Source organism: Hypoxylon fragiforme (assembly GCF_022984875.1).
Source record: "Hypoxylon fragiforme strain CBS 206.31 chromosome Unknown GGS25scaffold_10, whole genome shotgun sequence".
Taxonomy (NCBI): domain Eukaryota; kingdom Fungi; phylum Ascomycota; class Sordariomycetes; order Xylariales; family Hypoxylaceae; genus Hypoxylon; species Hypoxylon fragiforme.
The window spans coordinates 2,444,104-2,466,798 of NW_026054765.1; the positions used below are offsets into that span (position 1 = coordinate 2,444,104).

Here is a 22,695-nt window from a genome sequence, read left to right on the forward strand (position 1 = left end):
CGAGTCGTTACTATATACCTAGTACCCTACTACTACCTACTAGGTAGTAATAGGTAGGTATGTACAAATCATGTAGGTACGCGTAGCTGGTAACAGTTGAAAGTGTATCAAACTTATCCTACATACCAAAAGTCCAGACAGAACTCAGAGTTAATGGTCGTAACAAATTTTGTATTTGCAAATCGATGCTACCTTACAGTTCTACCTCGTTGAGCTGTACCAGTACCAGAAACCCCCCCGAAAACGCCTTGAATGCATGCCCATCGGCAAAACCATGGATCTCATTCGTCTCGTCCCAACTTTGGCTCACGCACGCATTACCATGTCAATTAAACGGGTATCCTTGGAGAATCTCATGTAATCATTGCTACCCCTTATCTTGCGACAGCAGCACTGAGCACTTGTGTTCGGAAGAATCCGCCCTTGGTTCGCTCGATCACTTGTTGGTAGACCGAGCTAGGAGGATGATTCATAACGACTGTGCCTTCCTTGTAGTCGATCTTGGCATCCACTCTGGTGTCGCGGATCAAGTTCACGATCCACTTCTCACCCTCGTCGTCGCCGAGACCGAGACGCGCACTCAAGTCCTTGATGTCGATACGCGCGTGAATCTTGCAGTAACTCTCTGAGATCAAGTGTCGGGCAGCATCGACAAACAGGTCGGCGGTGGAGAAGAGGAAGAAGTCGGAGCGTAAGATCTCCTCGGCAAGAACAAGCTGTCGTTGGGCTTCCTCGAAGTCAAAGTCGATGTAGAGCGCTCGCACGAAGTCGGTCACGGGGTCGCTGTACTCGTAGCCTTCTTGCTTGACAATACGTATTATATCCTTCAACTGCTTTTGGTGCTGACCCGAGTTTCTTGTCCGGTTACGGCCAGTAATGACGGCGGCAGTGAGGTATCGGAGAATCCAAGGGGAGCTGGTCTGGATGGTGTTGATGTAGGCGGGACTGAAGAGGATGTCTAGAAGCCCGTCGCGAGTGCGATCGTCGTTGAAAAGAGGGAACAAAGCCCAGTGGATGAGCCAGGTGCGTTGGCTCAGCTGAGCTAGCGGGTTGTTGAAGAGCTTGGTGTCGATATTCTCCTTGACTTTCTGGAGCTCCTCAACGCTGCCTTCCCAGTTGGTGGTTAGGATCTCAGATGCGAGCTTTCCCCACGTCGCGGCAGCCACCTTGTCGTTATCGGTAGAAAGCACACGGAACTGGTATAACAGATCGGCAGCGGCGGCATAGTTTCCGCAGCTATATTGGAAGTTGCCAAAGTCGTACAGAGCGTTGACCATATCAATGGTAACCTAAATTAACAGGTCAGCATTGAACTAGAATTAGTTGGGTATGGATATCACACACCTCGTGGTCCTTCTTTAGGAATTCCAAGTTGGCCACCTTGTCACTTCTCAAGTTTCCAACCACGTCCTCACGACCTAGTAAGTCAACTAGCTTGTTGGTGCTTTCCTCGAACTGCTCGAGGCGCGAGATGACTTTTTGTCGCTTGTCGTTGAACTCGGCTGGGGGTTGTTCGAGGCCTTCAAGCTCTGCCTTCAAGTTGCCAACGAAATCGGTCATGTTTGTAGTCTTAAGAAGCTCATACTTGGCTTTGGTGATGGCCAAGACGGAGGCATCATCAGCGTCTTCGGGTAGTTGACCAGCAGCAAACTCGAGAAGAGGGAAGATGAGATGGCGATCAAGGTGGCCGACTAATTTCGGCAGGAGATCGTATTCTGCCATTTTGGGTGGTTTGATATTTTTTTTTTGGAATAATCCGTGCGAGATTAGATGTATTATCGTGGAGGATGTCGAGAGAGGACAAGATGGTGGATTGGTGATTGGTGTGGAGATATTGGCAAAATTGCACAAAGTTGGTAAAGTCGAAGGTCGAAAGTCGAAATTGTCGCCAAAAGAAATGTTTTAGTTTTTAGTTTGGAGGGGCACACGGAACAAATTTGGTCAATGCTCCAGGGCTCCCTTTTTTTCTAAACCTTTGAGGGCTGCGACCCAATAATTCTTAGAAACGTGGATTGTGGGACAGACCAATGATGTACGGCAGGTATTAATAGTTAGGTACATGTTCCTGTTACCGTATCGATTGGCAATTGTGGGTATCAGAGTTTCTACCCGAGATTCTACCGGGGTTTTATGGATATCTCGATATCAGACTTTCTTATTAATCGCATCCAGAGCATGAAAAAAGCTGTACATAACTAGTTGAACCTTGACATTATCGATCTTCAATCTTCGATCTTCGGCGCAAACTATTTCAATTTCATCCAACATACAATTTAGTCGCATTCATACCTCATACTTCGTACTTCATACATACTGATTAGTCAAATACAACAATCCATATCTAGGTAGCCATGCTACTACCTAGAGCCCTCCGTACGCTACGTACGCTTCCAGCGTATTCACCATCTTTCTCTTCGCCACCAATGCGCCTGGCCTTACTGTTGCCGATACGGACGAGATATCTATCCACTTCAGTCGACCAAACTAGCGATCACTCAGGATTATCCGAATCTATACCTCAATCAACTTCTTCTGGGCCCTCTTCCGAGTCCTCTTCTGAGGCTATCACATCCGCCTCTATTCCACCATCATCCGAGCAACCAGTCAAGCAAGTAACCGAAATATCAAACGAGATACCCACCGAAGAAACGACAGAGCAAGCACCCCAACTGCCATACTTCGTTAATAGGAATAATCTTGCCAACCTCGGTGTATATCAAAAGTCTAAGCGCGGGGGTAATTTTAAAGTCACACTGTTAAAAAAGGCAGAGGGTGACCTGAAAGCTCTGAAAGCGGACATTAGAGACGCCTTACAGCTCCCCGACAGTGATGTGTCCGTCAACAATGTGACTCGGCACATAGCGGTACGGGTAAGGTTGATGATTCAAGCCCACCCCATTTACCTCTACTAACCATACATTACTCTTATAGGGCCACAAACGGAACCAAATCCTCAACTTTCTTCTTACCATGGGTTTCTAGTGGTATTCAAAAATATTTAAAAAAAAAATAAAAATCGAGGAATTATGATATGTGACGACGAAAAAAGTCTGTACGAATACGCAAATATGCGAAAACAATCAGTATATTGAGCACACTCTAGTCCAGGTGAATATACGGTTTGCACATACAAATGGATAGGTGATATATACCCGCAGGACCCGTGGGACTGAAATACGGGCTTGCTGTATACATATCTCCTAGGTCCCCAGGTAGGTCTCTAGGTATATGTACAAAAGAGCTTCAGGTCAGACAAGAATACTGCCCTCTATAACAACAAAATATAAAATCAGTCAACACACCCCAAGTTTTCCTGCCCTGAAGATGGTACCTATAGCTGGCCCTTCTATATAAAAGTATCTACCCCCCTTAGATTATGACGGCATTAAATACTCCCTGGTACCCTCAGTACAGTAAAGCACCACAACCGAATTCTCATCCAGATCCAACTCCTTTTTATGATCCTCACACAGCCTCTTAAGCGCAGCTAGCGTGGCAGCACCACAAGGTCCAGCATGAATACCTCGGGCCGTAAGCTCTCGTACCGCATCATGCGCCTCTAGGTCCGTTATAGTGACACTCGCATCCATCCCGTCCCGGAGCACTGGCCACGCCGTCGTCGATAGCGTCCCGCAGTTCATCCCGCACATAATCGTATCACCAGTCGGCACCGACACGCTCTTCCCCGCCTTCAGGGACTCAAACAGACATGCCGCCGTCGTCGGCTCCACGGCAATAACTTTCGTCGGACGATGTGCTGTTCCAGTGCTTCTAGCCGCACTCTTGAAATGCGCCGTCACAGCCTCCCCAATCGACCCCGCACCCACGGGCACAACCGCATGCGTCGTCGGCCTATCCCCAGTAACCCCCAGCACCTGGCGATCCGACTCCGCCAGCATCGTCCCGTACCCCTGGACAAAGTACCGCGGCACCTCGTCGCACCCCTCGACCCCAACATCCATCACCATGATCGCATTGTCTGCCTCCGCCGCAGCAGCAGCCAGCGCCACCGGGATCACGTCGTCGTAGCTCCCGGCCACCTCGACGACCTCAGCCCCTTCGCCCCGGATCTTCGATCGCGTTAACGCGTCCATGTACGACGGCACGTACACCGTTGTCCGCAGCCCTAGGTGCCCTGCAGCCATGCGCGCGACGGCGCGCCCGCAGTTGCCTTCGGTGAGCGTGATGATGTGGATGCCTTTTTCCCGGGCCGCGGCGCCGATGTCTGCGAAGGGGATGATTTTATTACTACTATCCGGTGAAGTAGCAGTAGCAGGTCCCAAGTTTAGACGCGAGCACACGGCGCGGTACACGGCCCACGAGGCACCCAGGATCTTAAACGCGGGCAGTCCGAAGCGGTCGGACTCGTCTTTGAGCAGGACGTGGCCTAGCCCAAGAGAGGATGCCAGGTCGGGCAGGGTGTGCAGGGGCGTTTCGTTGTACCCCGGGACCTGCGTGTGGAAGGCGAGGACGGCTTCTGCTGAGACGCTGGGATTTGTGGCGGAGGGGGTTAAGGCCCAGTTCCGTGCGAGGGCGTTGAGTTGGATTGATGGAGTCATGGTTGAAGGATGTGTAGTAAATTTGTAGAAGTGTGATATATGCAAGCAGATATGGATGAATGGCTGTTTTACTGAGATTTAATTTTCCAAGTGCACGACGAATAGTCCTAAGGATGTTTCTGAGAACCTTGGAAGCTTGTAGAGGTAGGATTTGGCCAAGAAGCGTGCAGATTTCATACTATTAGCGGAGAAGACTTATTCCAATTCCAACATCAACTCCGAATTTTGAGATTCACTTTCCGCTTGAATAGGTAATCTAAGAGCGATGGCTTATGCCTTATGAGTTCCTCATTTATTTATCCAATACATATAATATATCACAATGCTTCATAATGCAAATAAGGGCTGTAGATGTAAGTCAATCTGTTGAAGTGTCATCAATACCTATGATAACATATTGCCTCCATTCCCTCTAAATGAACATATATCAAAACAAAAGAGCCTCCACCATAATGATCCCGTTGAAGCTAGCCACCTAACTTATCATATAGAACATAAAAATCTCCCTATCCTTCATCATACAAGAGCATAGACCCAACCTCAATGACAGCATCCACAGCTGCAACCGCAATGCCCTCCACAAAGATTCCACCCCCCGCAGCGTCCGACGCAGCGGCCTCCACATGCAGCTCTGCAGAAGTCACAGCAGGTAAAGTTAAGAAACACTCTCGGCGGGTATGCTGGGGTTATGTGGTCGAACGTCCATGTCTCGTCGCGGTGTTGCTGGATGTTCTGCCACCCACCCATGGGCCCCCTCTCTCCTCTCCTGCCTCTTGGTCCCCTTTCACCTCTTTCTCCTCGCTCTCCTCTCTCTCCCTGCTCTCCTTGTATTCCCTCTGCTCCTCGTTCACCCTGTTCACCTCGCGCTCCCTCTGCTCCAGGTACTCCACGTTCTCCACGTTCTCCACGTTGGCCCGGTACTCCAGGTGCTCCATCTGCTCCATCTTCTCCCCTCTCCCCTCTTTCTCCTCTTTCTCCTCTTTCTCCTCTTTCTCCCTGTTCTCCGCGTTCCCCATGTCCCCCCTGTGCTCCCTCTGCCCCACGTTGGCCAGGTGCTCCGGGTGCTCCGGGTGCCCCTCGCTCTCCCCGTTCGCCCCGTTCTCCTTTACTACCATCTTTGCCGTCTTTACCGTCTTTTCCATCTTTTCCATCTTTTCCATCTTTGCCATCCTTGCCAGGCCTTCCGTCTTGTCCTCGTGGCCTAAAGTGATTTTTAGTAATTACCTAGTAATAAAGACCTTGCAGCCTACTTACCCAGGTGCACCATCCGCGCCACTAACTCCGTCAGCTCCGTCAGCGCCATCAATCCCGTCTCGTCCGGGATCTTCGAGGAAGTAGAATGTTAGCCTTCGTTTTACATGATCAATAGCAACGACTACGATCTTCAACAGTATGAGGTGGAAAGGAGTCTTACCTCCAGCTGGCCCTCTATCTCCTTTATCCCCTCTCGCACCTGTATCCCCTTTATCTCCTTTGGCACCTGTATCACCCTTGTCCCCTGGTATGCCTTGAGCCCCCCGTGGTCCCTACCCGAGACATTGATATGTTACTAGGTATCATTCCACGAAGCTTATCAATACAACACTGTGAACTCACCTCGATGAACTGATACTGGACTTGTGGCGGCTGTTTATTGTAGTACATCCTCCTAGATGACCTGGAGGACCTGGAGGACCTAGAGGACCTACCACTACTATTCTCCCATCTCCTACGCCTTTGACAGGAGGAATAGCAAAACAAGAAAAGCAGCAAAGATACCCCAAGTAAGACGCCCATCACGATAAGGGCCGTGTTGGCGGAGTTGTCGCCTGAGCTTCTTGCTACGAGGGCCGGGGTCGGGGTCGGGGCTCGAACGGATGTCGGAGTGGTCGTCACGGTCGTATCCCATACTGCGGCGACTTCGGTCGTAGGCGTACGGCAACATTGTGTCTGGCTGCCACCTAATGTAAACACAGTAACGATAGGCTTGCCAGACGACTGCGTTGAGGTGAGGTTTAGGAGACCCCGAGCACCGAGCTCTTCATTGGATGGTGACGGTGAGAGGTGAGAAAGGAGAGGGGGCAAATCAGATGGAAGAATCATGGTAGCCTCCAACGAGAAAAGAAATATGACGAATCGGATAATCCTATCTTCTCCTTGAGCTCTTGACCTGATGTGATATTCTACCTTGATCACTCGTTCAAAAAACCCGTACAAAAGCCAGCTATTTCAGCTGTGTACCCAAAGTCCTACCTACCTAACCTCCTCCAAGGCCGAGGCTCTCCGCACTCCCTCCCTCGTGCCCCTTCCCGCCGGATCTCCTTAGTACCTAAATATACCTACATACGTACCCCGTGGGATGCCAACTAATATACGCCTAATGGACAGCAGGCAGGGTATGTATGATAGGCAAGCTACGATCTACCGGCCAACAATACCTACCTAACCACGAAACGAAACGGCCCAAAAGAAAAAAAGAAAACAAGAGAAAAAAAAAATCCGAGCAGTCCAGTAATTGTTCATCAACAGATGTATGTCACCATTCCACCGAGTGAGGCTCGAGGGAGGGCAAATCGAACCAACCACATAGAAGGCTCTGCTACCGTGATCAATGCACGCGGGCGCTGGCCGCGAATGTGCATAGCCGGAAAGGGAAGCCACTCGGCGCGACTGAGTTGCTGTTGGTATGCAAGAAAGTATCTGGTGCATCGCCCTGTTTGGGAAGGGCGAAGCTCTTCGAATCAAGTACGGGTCCGATTTAGTGGGAAATAGTTAATAGAAAAGAAAAAAATTGACAAAAAAGAAAAAGAAACAGGGTGGTGACATACATTTATGCATGCCAAAGTCTGTTGTTTTAATATATTCTTGTCTGGTTTTTCTGGTCTTTCCATTCATTCGTTTTCTTGTTCTTTTCTTTTCTTTCTTTTACTGCCGGTCTCTGTGGTTTCTTTTTGAAGACGCGCACATATTTTGGCATTGCGTGACTGGTTGCCTCCTTCGGTCGATAGCACACACGCCACGCCACCCCGCGATATGCCATCCAATACCTATACCACTACTATATAATTAGGTCGGTATGTTATGCATCATTAATTTTGGGCCATATAGGACTTACTTGGTTATTGGTAGCCTGCCTCTCTAGGCCGGCCTGTTGCGCGACCCCATTGTGCGTTTTAAAAGATGCACGCGGCCGTTATGTTATACCCCTTTTTTCCACTTACCGGATCGGTAAAATCTACCGTCCTAACACAAACATTTTTTACATACAATTCTTCGAGACCCCGGCCGGCGAGATTATCCCCAACGCTACCGGCGAATTTTACTCGACTAGTGCACTTGCCAGATAACAGTACCAAACAAAGGGGTAAAATGGAAGAGATCAGCCAAGTGTCGTGGCCAGACTATACGAATAGTGGTTCGAGCCTTGCCTCGACGCGCAAGGCGTTCTTTCACATGTCAAATCATCCCTCATTTTCAACATTTGATATCTCTCTATTTGGACGGCGACCTTAAGCTGTTATTTCTATCATATTACTAGTGACTTTATGACTGACTAACATAGAAAACGGGCCACTGCTTTCCAGGCCTGGGTTTCTTGTCAACTTCTTCCAGGAAACAATTCCACGAAACAAATTTTCTACCTGGTCAGCATTGTATATCTTTAATAGCTAGAAATCGAGATCGCGACACGTCATGATGCGTCGTTGTGTATATGCGCTACGACATACCTCCCGTCTAATCTGATACCCAAGAGTTGGGCCACCATGTTCTTTCAAAGCTCTAGACCTTGAGTTTTCATCTTGCCACGGCCTTACACTCAGTCTACCATGCCTCCTGTCTTCATCCTCTACCACACCGCCCCTGGCATCAATCTGATGACCAGAGTTACAAACACGTAGCAATCCATCACTCCCTCTTTGTACTACCTTTTCTATGTTCTCGCCCGATGGGCGATTTGATTGCCACCTAGGTACTTGCCTTCAGCATATTATAGCTACTTATTAGGAAAGTTGCTATTATACATTGCAAGATCTCTATGCTACCGCAACAGTTGACAGGTCAGAAGCACTGAAGATGCAATGGCCAGGCACATGCATAGTCTCCCTGTCGCGGCATGGTATGCATTAGCAATCACATTTTCGGTACCAAGCCCTATAATACAGTTGACATTGACCGACAAAGGACACTTATATATACAGCGAAATACATCTGCGGTTGGAATATTGTCTCCGACGGAGGTGAGCATCTTCTTCGGCTCGTTGACGTCGTTTATCTGCTTCGACCGGTCCGGCTTGCCAAGCCGGATATCTGAGACTAAAATATGAAGCGGAATGCTACAATGGCATATCTGGTGTTACGCAGCAGTAGGAGGACACAAAGATAATTACCAAGCCCCTATTTTACTTTACTCAGGTATGGTAACACAGTACATACGTGAGTATAGAGGGGAGAAGGCCCCAAATCCTACACTGTTCTTTTTCATTCGAAGTCTCCGCAGCCAACCTCTATATGACAGACAGTAAAGCATCATTTTTCGTCTTGCTTCTCAATGACCGGGCCATCATGCATGGATACAACGAAGTTGTTTCGCGAAGAACTATGCTCCTATACATGGGAGCAGTGGACCATACCTGCAAAGCCTCTTCTTCGTTCTCTGCATGCCTCTATCTGATGCATTTGCCAGACTATCAAGCATTCCGGCTTTGTTTCTTCACCTAACAGACACAATGAATTGGTTTGGGGTTGATATTCATAGCGCTCCCGATCTGAGATTCACACAAAGGCATATCGTCATCTAGGTACCAAGTACGCAAGTTGGGTATCATACTATGTACATAGCAACTGAACATAGCCGTCCGGAACTATTCTACACCAGAAGCTCAAAAGGGGTATGCGAATTGGATATCTCCAATACTTGGTTAGGACGTCCGATGTCTCAACCCTCTTTTCATCAAATCACAAACGCCAACACCATCGTCACCACCACCAAGCCCGAGATAGCAGTGCCAGCCGACCTCTTCACCAGCGACATCGCCGCGCCCTGTGCGTCGTCCTGTCCCTGCTGCTGTCCGGTGATGTTGCTCGATATCGAGCCCCAGCCACCCGCCAACACAGCCTGGTTGTTCCTGCTCCCATCCTGCGTGAAGTACGGCGCCGCAGCCGTTACCGTGACATTGTTCAGCGTCTCGTTGGAGCATCCGCTCAGCGTGCCCGTCGAGTAGACGTAGTACGACGTCCACGTGAGCGTCTTGTTGACCGCCGGGTCCACCTCGAGCACCTGGTCGACGCTGTCGGGCAGATCCTGCGTGCTGAGGGTCGTGGTGAGCGTCTTGAACTCCACGGTCGAGTTCGTGCTGCCGTTGCTGCCGTTGCTCGCGGGAAACTCCTGGGCGAAGCCGTCCGCGGCGAGCTGGAAGATGGCCTCGAGCTCGTCCTCCGGGAGGTCGCCGAGTGGCAGACCCCCTGCCCCGAGCAGATCGCGCTCGGCGGTGAAGTCGTAGTACTTGGGCGCGAACTCGCAGTCGTCGTCCGAGGAGGCGGGACACGTCAGCTGGTCGACGGATTTGGTGTAGTGGTTCGAGAAACTGCCGCCGTCGTCGATGTGCGCGCGCCCTTGCTCCCAGTTCGTGCACACCGCCGTCGTGGTGCCTGCCAGCGCAGCGAAGCCCATGAGAGCACGCAGGTAGATTGAGTTGGTGTTTTGGTAACCCATCTTGGCTGGATGTAAATAGTGTGGGTATAGGCTTCGAGATAGGAGAGGATATGCGCTGAACAGGATGAGATGTAAGATAGAGTTTACAGATCAGATTCACAGGCTCGCGGCGCAGGGAACGCTCTTAAATAGAAACACCAGATCACTGTGCCATCGGGTATTTTATGGTAGCCTTGGGGGCACAGCATTGATGCTTTACATCATTTGCGTCCTTCGTCGCTTGGCAAGTGGCTAAGCATCTGTCTTGCTATGCAGCACTTTGCCCAATCCTGATGCCTTGAACACAACCCATCACCATAATTTGCATCGGGCTTTGGCGGTCTAACTAACAGCCCAGCTACCTTGTGGTAAGCCCTACCTATGCTTGATGCTGATCATGATCTGTTGCCGCGGTGCTAACCAGTCATAAGCTCAACTAATAGGTAACTACCCTTACCTAGCGGACTGGGCATTTCGGTACCTGGCCGGTTAAGCAGCGAATAATTGGATGCGGTGTTTGATGTGGAGTTGTGAGACTCGTGGGGATCACCCAGCTGGGTCTTCTAAGCTGCCAGGCTGCTATGTATTAGGTAAGTTGAATACCTACTAGGTACCTAGGTTAGGTATCTCCGTTGATGTTTTTATAAACCTCATGGATTTATACTCCTTGGGCTCATTTTGGTGTGATAATTCTCTACAGTTGCATTCGTGATTGGTAAGACATTCTTTGACAATCCGCTATTTGGTCCGATAACTTCACCTTGCATGCATAAAGGTCTCAAGAAAGCTGTGATTAGCATCACTGAAGAGATTTCATGCCAGACTTGGCTAAGACTATAATAAAGAACGGCCAAGATCAGGCGGTTCCCTTTGTATCATATCAAGCACGTACAGGTATAAGTAAGGCCAAGAACAGCCTAATCCTCTCGTATGAACTTAGCAATATTCTCCGAATTCCGAGAATGCTACTTACTCTGGCTGCCATTGGTTGTTGATTATACAACTTCAACAACCTTGGAGCTCGGAAATATATATACCTAATCGTTTAAACACTTTCACCTGCTTAGCAGCAAAGACTTTTCCTAAATCGTCTCTATATTCGTTGCCTAATACTTTCCCATTTTGTTTTATAGATGAATTGAAACGCAAATATGGCAGACCTTAAGGCACATTATTTCTATCCAGGAATCGAAGCCTCGATACCCCTTACAAGATACTCCAATGGCCTAAGTATACGATGATAAAGTATAATACAGCAACCATCGTCGTTCTTTCGATACCCCTAGCCGAAGTATTTTGAAAAATCAGCATTTCAAGTCAAAAGGTTCATACCTAGTAGGTATGTATAGTGTATATCATAGATCTACTATGCATTAGTTACTGGCGTCCTCGTCTTACGAAAAAGGAAATGCAGTTCTTGTTACGAATCATGGCCTTTATTAAGGCACTTGCTCGATGGTTCACATACAACATTACTTGAGTTGAGGCCGTGATTTATATATAAGAGACTTCAAGTCGGACTTTTTAGAATTATCTCGGCACCAACAAACTCAACCAGCACTTCACCAACACTATCAAGTGTCTATTTATCTCAAAAGATCAAAAGTTTCTGTTAGTTTATCATTAACATCTACCAAAACATCGTTCAAGATGCCATCTGAGAAGACTAGGGATGTCGTTCATGACTACTACTTGCGCGCCGATTTTTGGCAGTTCAGAGTCCCGGGCAACAAAAGGTGGGACTTTTGGGAATGGGATAACCCGGGTCAGTACTACGAGTACTACGCCTCCGATATTGTCAAATTTACCAAGGCAAAATGCATTGCGAAAAGGACTCGCGAATTCCGTGATGTAAACAACGAGTTTAAAGCCGAACTCCAGAGGGACTGGGAGGCAAGCAGACTGTCCCCTTACAACGGAACCCAGTTGGCTCAGTTGCTGAGCCGGTATGTCGTATGGCTCGACGCCCTGTTTTTCTTCGGTGTTATGACCCGACCGAAGAGGATTGGCACGCAACTGACCGCCAGTAAAATGCTGTTCAATCTTCACTTTGGACAGACGAGAGATGACGCGCTAGGAATAATAAGCTCCTTCCGCTTTATGCAAAGCCAAGTCAATATTGGCCTGCTTAAATCCGGCGGAGACAGGTTTGTCTCTTTTGATGAAGCGTTATGCTCTCTCGTACACGAGATGGTGCATGTATTCTTGCACGTTCTAACACGGGACAGAAGTCCCAGAAACTACTTGAAAGAGTATCATCAGAATGAAGGCCATGGAGTTCAGTTCAAAGAACTGTTCCACTTTATCCTAACCAAACTCCTTAAGTGGCAGCCAGGCATGTCATACATCGACATGCAGGCTAGACAGCTTAAACAGGAGTTGCGCGCTGGAACAGAAGAGCCGCCTTACTATGAGGCTAGTGCTCGACATATAATTGAGAGGAGCCCAATCCATTTCCTACTGTAGTGCTACTAAGTAGGAAGGAAAGCCCATCAAGGTTATCTGTATCCCAAACTGTGAGAACAAATCGGATGCGTGGCGGGCACCACTCATCCGAGGTGTTCAATAACTTAGCCATACTTGTCGATCTATAAAAGACATGTTAAGTCTTTATGGTCTCGGCAAAGTACTGGTTCATGATATCTGGAACCTATGAGGACCAGTTTCCTAAATAATTAGATACTTGCTTAGTTTAAATAAAATAAATTTCGAAAAAATAAAGGCCAACGTTGCTCGATTTAACATTTCCTTTATTCTCGTGCATGGTTGTTTAGGTAATGGAAATGATTCTCAAGTTCTGAAAGCATACTAGGTAAGTAATTCCTTGTTCAGTCATTAAGTCAGGGGTAATATGTTGTGTAAGAGAGTAGAATAGTTGAACAAATACAAGCAACGGTCAAGAGCTATGAGATAGAAGAAGATATACCGGGACATGTTTCATCATAGTTTTTATTACATAAATGGTGAAATATAAGGATGTGGATCTTTAAGGGGGTGCTGGTCTAAGGGAGAGTGATGTCTAGAAAGGATAGTCCTGGTGATCTCTCACGTAACACTTCAAAATGAGCATAATTCAAGCCAACCACGTATGTTCGGGCCAGTGAAACTTTGACCACATGGCTACCTGATGAAGGCCAACCCATTCGGCAGCCCGAATTTGCCATCTAATGGAAGCTCATCGTGAGAAGGTCCGACATATTCTGGGGGTGTCCCCCCCTGGACCGGCCTTGAACATCCAACCGGACCATGATGAGTAAATGGCTCCGCCAGAAAAGGGACTGTGTCGCATGGAGAAAAGCTTCGATATGGGATTAATCATCAGTGGCAGTATGGCATGATACAGAAGACAGAGGACACAGCTGAGGATATCCTGAAGTTTTACCGCCGATATAATTTGCAGTTTGAATATCTGCGAGGATCTGAGTTTCCGTATCAGAACAACGAAGAAATCACCCAGACAGTTCTTTCACTTTGGGGTTACAAGTTTACTGTACGAGGTTGTGAATGTGTTGCCTGAGGCACCATAGGCTCCACTAGGGCCATATAGCCATATATTGGCACCCCGCCAGAGTACCTAGTTAAGAATAAACCAAGCTTTCTTCCTTCCATCTTCCTTCTTCTTGGTTGCAGTTGTACTGCAACAGAATGTAAGCCTCTTCGGCCGGAAGCTGGGCTGGCTAAATGCGTATCACGATGTACGAAGTATACCTCACTCTGTAACTCCGAATTATATGAATAGGAGTTGTCATACTGGCGAAGAGATCGAGGCCATCGGACTTAAGATGGTGCCTATTCCTGGACTATGGGGATGTTTGTAGGGGAAACATTACTTCTTAAAACTTAGGAGCTTCTGCATTTACATGCCACAATCCATTTTGTAAATTATATTTGCGGCCCCGTTACACCGATTCGTTAACTTACCCCTATTCCGGATCTATTTTTCGACGAAGCACTGTGTACTATTCGGACGTCCACGGGAAATCCCTTACTCAAAGGTCTTCAGCTCATGGTTCATGCTATTTACATCTAGCCCGAGGGAATATCTTGAACAACGCATCACCATGATCGTCGGTGACTTCAGGGGCTACAAAGAGGCCAAAAGGTATCGGGCAAGACTTCCTGGCGCTAGCCTTTGAAAGACGTCAACTATTCAGGGGGGATAGGCAAAAGTTCCGGGGAGGTCTAACAGGATGTTGGGGTTGAACTGGAGAGCTGGGAGAAATAGTCCTATGTTTAGGCATCTGTGATGAACGAGGAAGTCGTGACGATGATCCATCCAGGAAGAAACGACGAGGCTAGAGAACGATGCGTAACGGTAAGGGTTTGAGTTGAGATCGTCGAGGTTGGCTTGACATAAATGAACATCATCTCACCCAGATTCTACCAACTCATCAACTCATCAACTCATCAACCATCAGTCCGAGCACTACCAACTATCACAGCATCTTCTTTTAAACAAAACAAAAACCCACATTCAAAAAAAAAAGTCTTCCAAGACCACCACTACCAACTCCCCAAAAATGTACTTCTCCACCACCACCTTCACCCTCGCCGCCCTCTTCGGCCTCTCCCACGCCGCCCCCTCCCCCTCCCCCGACGACAACGATTACATCCCGGGCAACTGCGGCGTGCACGTGACGCAGTGGCAGAAGAACGAGAACGGCGTCGAGGGCGACTACCAGTTCGACTTCAGGATCGCGGACGGCGGCGGCAACACCGCCGGCCAGCGCACCGGCGTCGCGATCCCCGACTACCAGAGCACGAGCGTCCCGAGCGTCCCGCCCTACCTGCTCACCGTCGGCGTCGGCGCCGTCGACAGCGACCCCCTGCAGTTCGCGTACGCCGGCCAGAAGTTCTCCAGCTCCGATGGCTGCAGCACCGGCAAGTACGACGGGGGAAAGCGCGAGATGGACTGCGGGTTTGGCTGCTAGACTTGTGGCTATGGCTTGACATGGGTCTGGAAAGGGAGAAAGGGGGGGAGGAGAGGACGTGTGGCACTGGGGAGCAACAAGATCGGAGAATTTTACCTTCTTTACTTTTGTATTACACGCACCATGTTTGGATGGGCTACAATCCTTCAATGTCGAATGTTTCGGGTATAGGGGTAGTTTTTCTATGTAGCAACACCAAGACAATAGGTACAAAGAATTATCTGGCTATCGCACTATGAAAGTCCAAACCTACCTAGTCTCTTGATTTGATGCGTATGAAAGACTGCAAGGTGACAGAAACTGTCAGTGGTTTATGCGAGGTGTACATGGGGGCCACATAGAAGAACAAAGACAACTTACATGTGTGTATATGTCGCTTTCATGCCTAGTCTCCGGGGAGATGTGAGACGTCAAAGGACAGAAATCATACACCTGATATTCACGAATACCTGAGTGGGAATACAACGTAGTCATCGCGAATACAAGGCATCAAAAACGAAATTCATGAGAACTCAGAACTTTTATTCCTGATCCCTAGCTCCAATGCTACACATTTTATACAGTATATATAAATATATAATTTTTGCCATATCCTCTGGGTATAATTGAACAGTACTCCTCTTCCTCTCTCTCTCTCTCTCTCTCTCTATCTTCATCTCGCATCGCTCAAACGGTATGCGCTCATCGCCCTCTTTTGACATAAAATCCGTCCATTACGTGGACCACTTCCCGCCCCGCAAACGCCTATTTGCAATGGTCGGAAAAAAATATTATAAATATACAATGAATGCGAAGAATATAGTCGTGATGAAACATCTACTAAATAAAAGGAACAAAATGGTGGTCGTGTATGTGAGAAGGGTGAATAGGTCGGTAGGTGGGTAAGTCGGGTATCGACACCCGTCGCTGTCACAAAGTGACTACCTGGTACCTGACTAGACTAATAGTCATAGCGGTAGCACAGGTAATCACCCAGGGTGTCCATGACCGCGCCAACAGTCGTGTTGGGGCGCAGGCCGTTGGAGTGCAGGACGGTGTCCATGGTGATGGCGGTGCAGGGGTTGTTGCCGTCGGCGCAGCCGTTGATGGTGGTGGTGCGCGAGGCGTCGCCGTTCTGCCAGATGCGGAAGGAGTGGTCGACGAACAGGTGGTGCATGAAGAAGACGGGGTCGCCGGGCGAGGCCTGCACTTCGGCCATGACGGCGCCGACGCCGTTGTGGCCGTATGCGTGGGGTCTGTGGGTATATGCGTTAGTCATGGGTTCTGCTTTGTCGTGAATTTTGGGGTAAAGGAGGGGGGGAGAGGAATGGGATGAGGGGAAAGGGGAGGGAAGAGATGAGAGATGGGAAAATTATCGTACCCTAGCTCCTGGCAACCGCGCATGTCATCGTACGAAGTGCGCGAGTTGCAGTCCTGCACGAACTGGGCACTGACGGTAGCTGTTAGGCTCTCATCGACCGCGCGCGCAAGGCAGTGGTCTGTGAACCCTGAGCCCGGACCGACGTGAAGGGTCAATCCCCCAAAAGTCTAAAAAGATTGATGAGGTTAGCGATGAGTCAAGCCAAGGAAAAGAAAATCACATATTCATAGGTGAGGGCGATGGGGGCGTCCGTGTTATGAGACAAGGGGTGGGGGGGGGGATTACTTACACCTGTGTCAATGCAGGTACCCTGGCCATCAGATGTCTTGCCGGGCAGAGGGCCGAAATGCTCATCAGTGAAAAGATCGGACTGCGCGAACTTGCCAGCGTCCAGCGTCTCGTCCCACCATGGGAAGGCCCTGTTGAAGCCGCACTCCTCGCGCATCAAGGACTCGAATACATGGACGTAGTAACGGTGCCATACTAGAAAGGTAGCGCGCTGGTGGATGGTAGGCGTCAGTTGCTGGTGCACCGATACCAGGTCCTCGTATCGGTTTTTCGCGCCGGGAAATGAGCCAGAGGAGTCTTTGTCCATCAGACACTTGATGCCGTTGACGAAGGCCTTCTTGTCATCGGCTGAGTAATTCCGCCATTCGAACCGGACAGCTGGGTTGTTTCGGTCACAGGTACCGGCAGCCGCAGCTTCTGACTCTGTGGTGGTATCGTCTACCGCCGCTACCGGTGATTTGTTGTTGGTGTTGGTGTTGGTGTTGCTCTTGTGGCCGGAAAACTGGGGCCCATCGCCAAGAATCGCAGTGAGGGCCTCGGCTTCGGAGTGAGCTTGCTCAGGGGAGATGGTTGGGAAACTCCCAAACTGGGCGAGGTCGATGTGAGTTAACCGTTTCTCAACTGATCGCGGAACGGTTAAGGCTGACACAGCAACAGCGCCGACGAGGGCATGAGAGGTGAGGGTGAAGCGCATGATAACGATCAGTCGTTGCGGCCCTTAGTGTATAAGATTAGTATTACTGTATTATAACAGGCGTACGGGCCCAAATCTGAGGGTCCGATGTGAGGGTCCGAGGGCAGATGGACGATCGATCTCGGGCTCTCAAAGTATTAGTTAGTATGAGAGAGTGCGGAGGTGTGTGGTGATCCTCTCCATCGTAAAGGAGATCAAAGCGAAGAAGGTCTCTTATTAAAGTATTCGAAAGGAGAAGACGAGTACATAGTCTTAGTACATTGCATCTGTGATAATGTTTCTTTATGGCGCAGAAAACAATTGACGATCATCATCTCACACTAACATGCCGATCTCTTTCATGGACAGTTTTGTCAAGAGGAGTTGTCAAAGACAATGCTCCGAGTGAATGATCCCAGTAGAACGTCATAGCTCCAAGACGGTGATTCGCAGGAAACAATTGGAAATAAGACAAGGAGATCCCAGGAGTCAGTACATCCTAACCTAGTACATCGTACATCTCAGGACCTGACGAGGTTGAAATTTGAAAAGCCTGCAAAGGGTTGTGTGATAAGCTGGCGCTTGTGCCGAATAAGGCTGTGGGCTTCAAACTGGGCTGAACCCCTGACCTGGGAAGGGCTATACAGCCTATACTACGTACATGATGTTGTATACCTACTAGGTATAGTAGTATATCACTGTATATGGATACTAAGAATACTACTAGTAGTACTACGCCGTACTGACTATTAATACCTAGGTTAGTAGGTACTAGGTGTACATACACTACATGACATTACATGGCATTGCCTAGCAGCCTAGGTAGGTAACATTGCCTAACGTACATACATACATAACAATAGTACATCATGTTAGTGTTATATTAGTGTCATGTTAGTCACTGATGCGTGTGTTATGTCTAATGCGCAGAGGAGCTGCTAAGAAATGTCAAATACGAGAATGGGGGTTGCTGGGGCGTCACCACGCATTTGCGCGCATCCCGCATCCCGCAACGCTTTTGCTTTGCTGGCAAGACGACAAAGCCACATGCTGTGTTTGGTTTAGTGCTTCGACGATCACAGCTGTCTAAGTCGTGCAACTTGAGAGGGGGATACAACAGCCGTAGATATCTTTTTATTTTTTATTTTTTTATTTTGTTTTTATTTAATTTTTATTCATCTCTTTCAAACCATCGATTCCGTGCGTCAGACTATTTCCACTCCACGATAACTCAACAGCTGTGCCGCCTCGTCCGATCACTGCGCGCTACCAATATGCAGTGTTCCCATTGCGGGGTATACTTATACAGTAACCGATCCATTAAGGACTAGGAGGATTAAGAAATGGGATGATTCGAGTACATGTTCATGACGTTGGTGAATCGAAGATTGTTCAAACTGGCAACTCTGACGATTCTTTGACTGTTCGTTTGTCACTAGGTAGTATTAGGCCTTGTTTTTGGTCAACTCCAAACACACAGGCCTCGACCTGCTCACTCACTTACTACTTAGTAGCAGTTAGAGTAGTGGCTAACCGCCAAACAGTGCCATTGTCGCGGGCTAATTGTTCAGGGACTCGGGCTTTGAAACCCGTTGTCTAAATATTCTAGGTAAAGCCGGCGCTTCCATTTTGGAATTGGAACGGAAATAGTCGCCCCTGAGGTCCAGAAATAGGAGGCGCCGTGATATCCGTAGCACACGTTCAAATTGTACTTACTAAGTACCCATTCAACTGCAATTGAATGTCCAAAATCGTTTACAATTTACATGACGTCTTGACTTCATGAGCTTCAGTCTGCATTAGGTAGGTAATGTCACCGCATGCATGGAACTAGTGCATGCCGTGACAAAACTTGGACTGTAACTGGTCGCTCGTAACCTTCTGTCACCAACTTTCGTCACCGTAAGCCTTTGTGCTGTGTCCTCTACAATGAAGACATTCAACGTTAGGTTACTCCAAATCCAGCGGCCGAAATCCAGAGCTATTTACCTATTACAGCAACCGATCATCCCTTCAGCTGTGATGTAGTATCGAGTTCAGCCCTAGGCACTTCAAAGTCTACATCGAGTCAGCAGGTCAGTTATAACAATCATCTTTGTTTGCTAAGCGCTTCATCTTTCCCCTCAATGATTTTCATGCAAAATGACTTCATCAGTCGTATTGTCGGGTCTACCTAGCTTACCTACCAAGCCTTACCCACAAGGATATTTTTTTAAACCGACTACTACTATGTAAAGTAGTTACCGACCTAAATAGTTAGAGTGAAAGACCATCTCTTAGTCGGTTCGTCTAATGCAACGACGTCTACACAACGATCGTGAAGAGATCCAGCCTCCGCTGCCAAGGCGGGGTCGCTCGATCGTTTGTGAGCGGCATGCAACATTACCGTATTCAGCCTCACTAACCATTGAACGACAAAACTCGGGCCGGTCATGACCTGCATACTAACTCTCACGCTTAGACTTGAACACGAGGCACCCGGCCAGGGCCTTAGTATACTATTAGTAGTAGATGACGCGGGAAATCCTACCCGATTGCTACGTGGTAGCGCCGCGATGGACCTTTCTGCTATCGCACGAACACGAATTTGAAAAGTTCGGTGTGGACAGAACAGAACAGAACAGAACAGAGCAGGCGGGGGCACCACCGTTATCACCACTCTTCTCATCCCTTATTCCTTCTAGTGTACGAAGTACGGCACTGCTGTTGTATAACTTATATGTTGTCTCACTGCATATGATACATAACCCACGTCCACCACTGGTGCATATTATTGGTTCGTTTCCAGTCTCTCGGGTCATAATTGTGTCAACTCGGCCAATTCTCTCGTATCCCATGTATACGAAGACAATGAATCTTCCGCATTGTGAGAGCATCCCCCTCATCTAACCCAAGAGATTTCCCATGACGATAGGACAGTCCTTTTATTCCCTGTGTAATCTCGGAGCCCAGGTACCTATTCTCTCACCTTGTACTCTTGTTAAATACTCATCTTCACCAACGCTATTGATGCATCATGTCGTGCTCCCGTCGTCTCAATAAACTTTCATCAACTGATGGCGTAGCGCCTTCGGCACAGCACGTAGCCGTGAAAAGGCCTAGAAACGATCAGGGCTGGAATCCAGAATCCCATCTGTGTGTACACGTTGAGCATGGATACTAAATTACCTATGTTACGTATCGGACTAAACCCGGTTATAACTTGCGGCGGTTCGTCGCAACGTCGTAAGCCTTTTTCGACCCAGATGCCATTAGTTATGTGGAACATGCCTTTTCTAAAAAAGACGCTATTATGTCTGGTTGTTGTGCGGCCATAGTTGAATTCCTGGATCAGATCCAAAAATAAACAGCGGGCGACATATGCAAACGAAAAGGAGACATACTTCCATAATCCATAAGATGGATAGCTAAACATGGGACTTAGCAAGTTCCATGTTTATTGATCCAGTATAATCTCCACAATCGTTAGTCTTTGAGAAGAGATGACGAATCAGTTACTGTGGTAATAAAATCGGTTTATGGCTTAATTATTTCCTGTATGTCTCAAGTCGCACACATACTCGGCCCGCACTGTTATATCCGAACAGGTATGTACGTTATTAGACGGCGGGATCGACGACAAATTTTGGGTCTAGACGCTTCTTTATGTGTTTCTTGACTGCAAAGCAATAAAGGGGCAGCCTCCCTTGCGGAGGCAGCCAAAACCTCCTGCATCAAGCCATTCATTAGGATTTTTTTCCTCCATCAGACATCATGTAAATGAATCAACGTGATTGCAAGCAAGACTATGAAATTATTCGGCATCGTGGCACTTTGGAACAAACGCAGCGAATTGATCCCACAAACCACTGACCACCTACCATCGATGCCGCCCACCTGAGCCGTGACAGTATGAGGGTTCAGATACAACCTCTCATAGCCGTCAAAGAAAGAAACGGGATCTCCGTGAATCAAGAAACAGCCACGTACTAATCAAACCACATCAGAGGGGGGCGTTTCCTCGTTACTACTCAGTGGCCATTGTTCACAGTCAGAGCAATCGTGCAACTCCCAAGCCCCATGCTAAAAGAAGGGCCTGCCGTCTCCTCGAGTTGAGGCAAAACGTACCTGGGTAGGTATGTACCTAAAGTAAAGCAAAAAAAAAAAAAGAAAGAAAAAGAAAAAGCCAAATCGCAACTCAACAAAAATCCGTGGAATGGGACAAAAAATGAGTAAAAGGCCATCTAACTGCAAAAAGACCGCAGCCATGAAAAAGGCCGTGGAGCGCTGCTCCACGTTTGAGGACCTCCCCGCTGACGGACCGGATCCATGGCCCCAGCGCAAGATCTTCCTGCACCGGGTCGAGGCTGACGAAAAGCTGCTGCACCGAACAGATGCTGAGATGAGGGAGATGGAGAACGACTTACGGCGGAAGTGGCCGTGCGAGGAAGCTATTCCTGAGGGCTTTGACGTGGACAAGCTAGAAGCCGCTTGGCAAGCTCAAACAAACCCTTGCGTGAATGGGGATGCGAACGCAGCCCAGAAGTGCGGTGACAGCTCTCAAGAATGCGACGACGACGACGAAGTGCCCGGCCGATTGTGGGGGCAAGCACCGATAGACACCTACTCCGCGGTGAACATGTCCTCGGGCGCCGTCTCTCTGCCCACCTTCACACCATTCTACGACCCTTTACCCAACGGTAAAATGCCAAGAGACCGGGAAAGAGCAGCAAAGAGGAAGCACATTTGCTGGGCACCTAACCCCCCTCCCATCCCTTCCCGTCGTGCATCCAAGTACCCAGCCGGGACGAGGCGAGATCTGGGCCGCATCCAACCACGCTTCGGGGCCGGCTCGGAGCCGCCGCCAGCCAGGAGTTCATTCGCCAACGCCGGGTTCGCCGTGTCCGTACGCCAAGGCCAGCAGTCCAGCACCGTGCTGAAGGGCTACCCGAAAGCGCCCCGGTACTTTCCTTGGAAGAGTCGGCTCGGCGGGAGCTGATCGATTCGATACTTGTAAGTCATAAACAAATACCTACCTAAAGAAACAGCTTCACTTTCCTACATCCTGTAATTACCTTACCTAGTAGGTATGATCGCTTTCGTGTACCCGGTACTACTAGTTCACCCAAGACGCGCTGTATCTGTTTTAACTGTTTTGATTGTTTTAATGAGAATTGGAATAGGTAGTCTCTAGGATAGGATAGTTGGAAATACCACAAAGTAAAAGATATAAA

At 48.5% G+C, this 22,695-nt stretch overlaps 9 protein-coding genes across 9 annotated transcripts; 4 read left to right on the forward strand and 5 right to left on the reverse strand.

The window, feature by feature from the left end:
• Positions 1–1,815, reverse strand: GGS25DRAFT_99198 (putative eukaryotic translation initiation factor 3 subunit 6). The gene is made up of 2 exons (XM_049266203.1): positions 1,345–1,815; positions 1–1,289 (listed from the first exon to the last, which is right to left on the reverse strand). The coding sequence occupies exons 1-2, from the start codon at positions 1,720–1,722 to the stop codon at positions 375–377; spliced, it is 1,293 nt and encodes a 430-aa protein (XP_049112645.1). The 5' UTR covers positions 1,723–1,815; the 3' UTR covers positions 1–374.
• Positions 1,816–2,169: 354 nt separating this feature from the next.
• GGS25DRAFT_99295 (mitochondrial large subunit ribosomal protein-domain-containing protein) lies at positions 2,170–3,178 on the forward strand. Its single transcript, XM_049266208.1, has 2 exons — positions 2,170–2,870; positions 2,932–3,178. The coding sequence occupies exons 1-2, from the start codon at positions 2,352–2,354 to the stop codon at positions 2,980–2,982; spliced, it is 570 nt and encodes a 189-aa protein (XP_049112646.1). The 5' UTR covers positions 2,170–2,351; the 3' UTR covers positions 2,983–3,178.
• On the reverse strand, positions 3,144–4,763 carry GGS25DRAFT_99252 (tryptophan synthase beta subunit-like PLP-dependent enzyme). Its single transcript, XM_049266206.1, has one exon. The coding sequence runs from the start codon at positions 4,557–4,559 to the stop codon at positions 3,375–3,377; it is 1,185 nt and encodes a 394-aa protein (XP_049112647.1). The 5' UTR covers positions 4,560–4,763; the 3' UTR covers positions 3,144–3,374.
• Positions 4,764–4,828: 65 nt separating this feature from the next.
• On the reverse strand, positions 4,829–6,810 carry GGS25DRAFT_99277 (uncharacterized protein). Its single transcript, XM_049266207.1, has 5 exons — positions 6,156–6,810; positions 5,974–6,085; positions 5,814–5,883; positions 5,669–5,760; positions 4,829–5,536 (listed from the first exon to the last, which is right to left on the reverse strand). The coding sequence occupies exons 1-5, from the start codon at positions 6,639–6,641 to the stop codon at positions 5,100–5,102; spliced, it is 1,197 nt and encodes a 398-aa protein (XP_049112648.1). The 5' UTR covers positions 6,642–6,810; the 3' UTR covers positions 4,829–5,099.
• Positions 6,811–9,489: 2,679 nt separating this feature from the next.
• Positions 9,490–10,251, reverse strand: GGS25DRAFT_526624 (uncharacterized protein; the record flags this gene model as incomplete). The annotated part of the gene is made up of 1 exon (XM_049265021.1): positions 9,490–10,251. One exon carries the CDS (start codon positions 10,249–10,251, stop codon positions 9,490–9,492), a length of 762 nt encoding a protein of 253 aa, XP_049112649.1.
• Positions 10,252–11,880: 1,629 nt separating this feature from the next.
• Positions 11,881–12,696, forward strand: GGS25DRAFT_526625 (uncharacterized protein; the record flags this gene model as incomplete). Its single annotated transcript, XM_049265022.1, has 2 exons — positions 11,881–12,377; positions 12,459–12,696. 2 exons carry the CDS (start codon positions 11,881–11,883, stop codon positions 12,694–12,696), a joined length of 735 nt encoding a protein of 244 aa, XP_049112650.1.
• Positions 12,697–14,750: 2,054 nt separating this feature from the next.
• GGS25DRAFT_526626 (uncharacterized protein) lies at positions 14,751–15,161 on the forward strand (the record flags this gene model as incomplete). Its single annotated transcript, XM_049265023.1, has 1 exon — positions 14,751–15,161. The coding sequence occupies one exon, from the start codon at positions 14,751–14,753 to the stop codon at positions 15,159–15,161; it is 411 nt and encodes a 136-aa protein (XP_049112651.1).
• Positions 15,162–15,662: 501 nt separating this feature from the next.
• Positions 15,663–18,206, reverse strand: GGS25DRAFT_511935 (Di-copper centre-containing protein). The gene is made up of 3 exons (XM_049262756.1): positions 16,811–18,206; positions 16,522–16,688; positions 15,663–16,396 (listed from the first exon to the last, which is right to left on the reverse strand). The coding sequence occupies exons 1-3, from the start codon at positions 17,501–17,503 to the stop codon at positions 16,102–16,104; spliced, it is 1,155 nt and encodes a 384-aa protein (XP_049112652.1). The 5' UTR covers positions 17,504–18,206; the 3' UTR covers positions 15,663–16,101.
• A 2,892-nt stretch (positions 18,207–21,098) lies between these two features.
• Positions 21,099–22,687, forward strand: GGS25DRAFT_511943 (uncharacterized protein). Its single transcript, XM_049262757.1, has one exon. The coding sequence runs from the start codon at positions 21,678–21,680 to the stop codon at positions 22,458–22,460; it is 783 nt and encodes a 260-aa protein (XP_049112653.1). The 5' UTR covers positions 21,099–21,677; the 3' UTR covers positions 22,461–22,687.
• The last annotated feature ends 8 nt before the right edge of the window (positions 22,688–22,695 follow it).

Excerpts from the sequence above, each read along its gene's own strand:
- GGS25DRAFT_99198 (XM_049266203.1), bottom strand. The coding sequence starts at position 1,722 with ATGGCAGAATACGATCTCCTGCCGAAATTAGTCGGCCACCTTGATCGC. Across the intron at positions 1,290-1,344 it reads TCCTAAAGAAGGACCACGAG|GTTACCATTGATATGGTCAA; the intron begins GTGTGTGATATC and ends CTGTTAATTTAG.
- GGS25DRAFT_99295 (XM_049266208.1), top strand. The coding sequence starts at position 2,352 with ATGCTACTACCTAGAGCCCTCCGTACGCTACGTACGCTTCCAGCGTAT. Across the intron at positions 2,871-2,931 it reads CTCGGCACATAGCGGTACGG|GGCCACAAACGGAACCAAAT; the intron begins GTAAGGTTGATG and ends TTACTCTTATAG.
- GGS25DRAFT_99252 (XM_049266206.1), bottom strand. The coding sequence starts at position 4,559 with ATGACTCCATCAATCCAACTCAACGCCCTCGCACGGAACTGGGCCTTA.
- GGS25DRAFT_99277 (XM_049266207.1), bottom strand. The coding sequence starts at position 6,641 with ATGATTCTTCCATCTGATTTGCCCCCTCTCCTTTCTCACCTCTCACCG. Across the intron at positions 6,086-6,155 it reads TCCAGTATCAGTTCATCGAG|GGACCACGGGGGGCTCAAGG; the intron begins GTGAGTTCACAG and ends TGTCTCGGGTAG. Across the intron at positions 5,761-5,813 it reads GGCGCGGATGGTGCACCTGG|GCCACGAGGACAAGACGGAA; the intron begins GTAAGTAGGCTG and ends AAATCACTTTAG.
- GGS25DRAFT_511935 (XM_049262756.1), bottom strand. The coding sequence starts at position 17,503 with ATGCGCTTCACCCTCACCTCTCATGCCCTCGTCGGCGCTGTTGCTGTG. Across the intron at positions 16,689-16,810 it reads GTACCTGCATTGACACAGGT|ACTTTTGGGGGATTGACCCT; the intron begins GTAAGTAATCCC and ends CAATCTTTTTAG. Across the intron at positions 16,397-16,521 it reads CGCGGTTGCCAGGAGCTAGG|ACCCCACGCATACGGCCACA; the intron begins GTACGATAATTT and ends ATATACCCACAG.
- GGS25DRAFT_511943 (XM_049262757.1), top strand. The coding sequence starts at position 21,678 with ATGGGACAAAAAATGAGTAAAAGGCCATCTAACTGCAAAAAGACCGCA.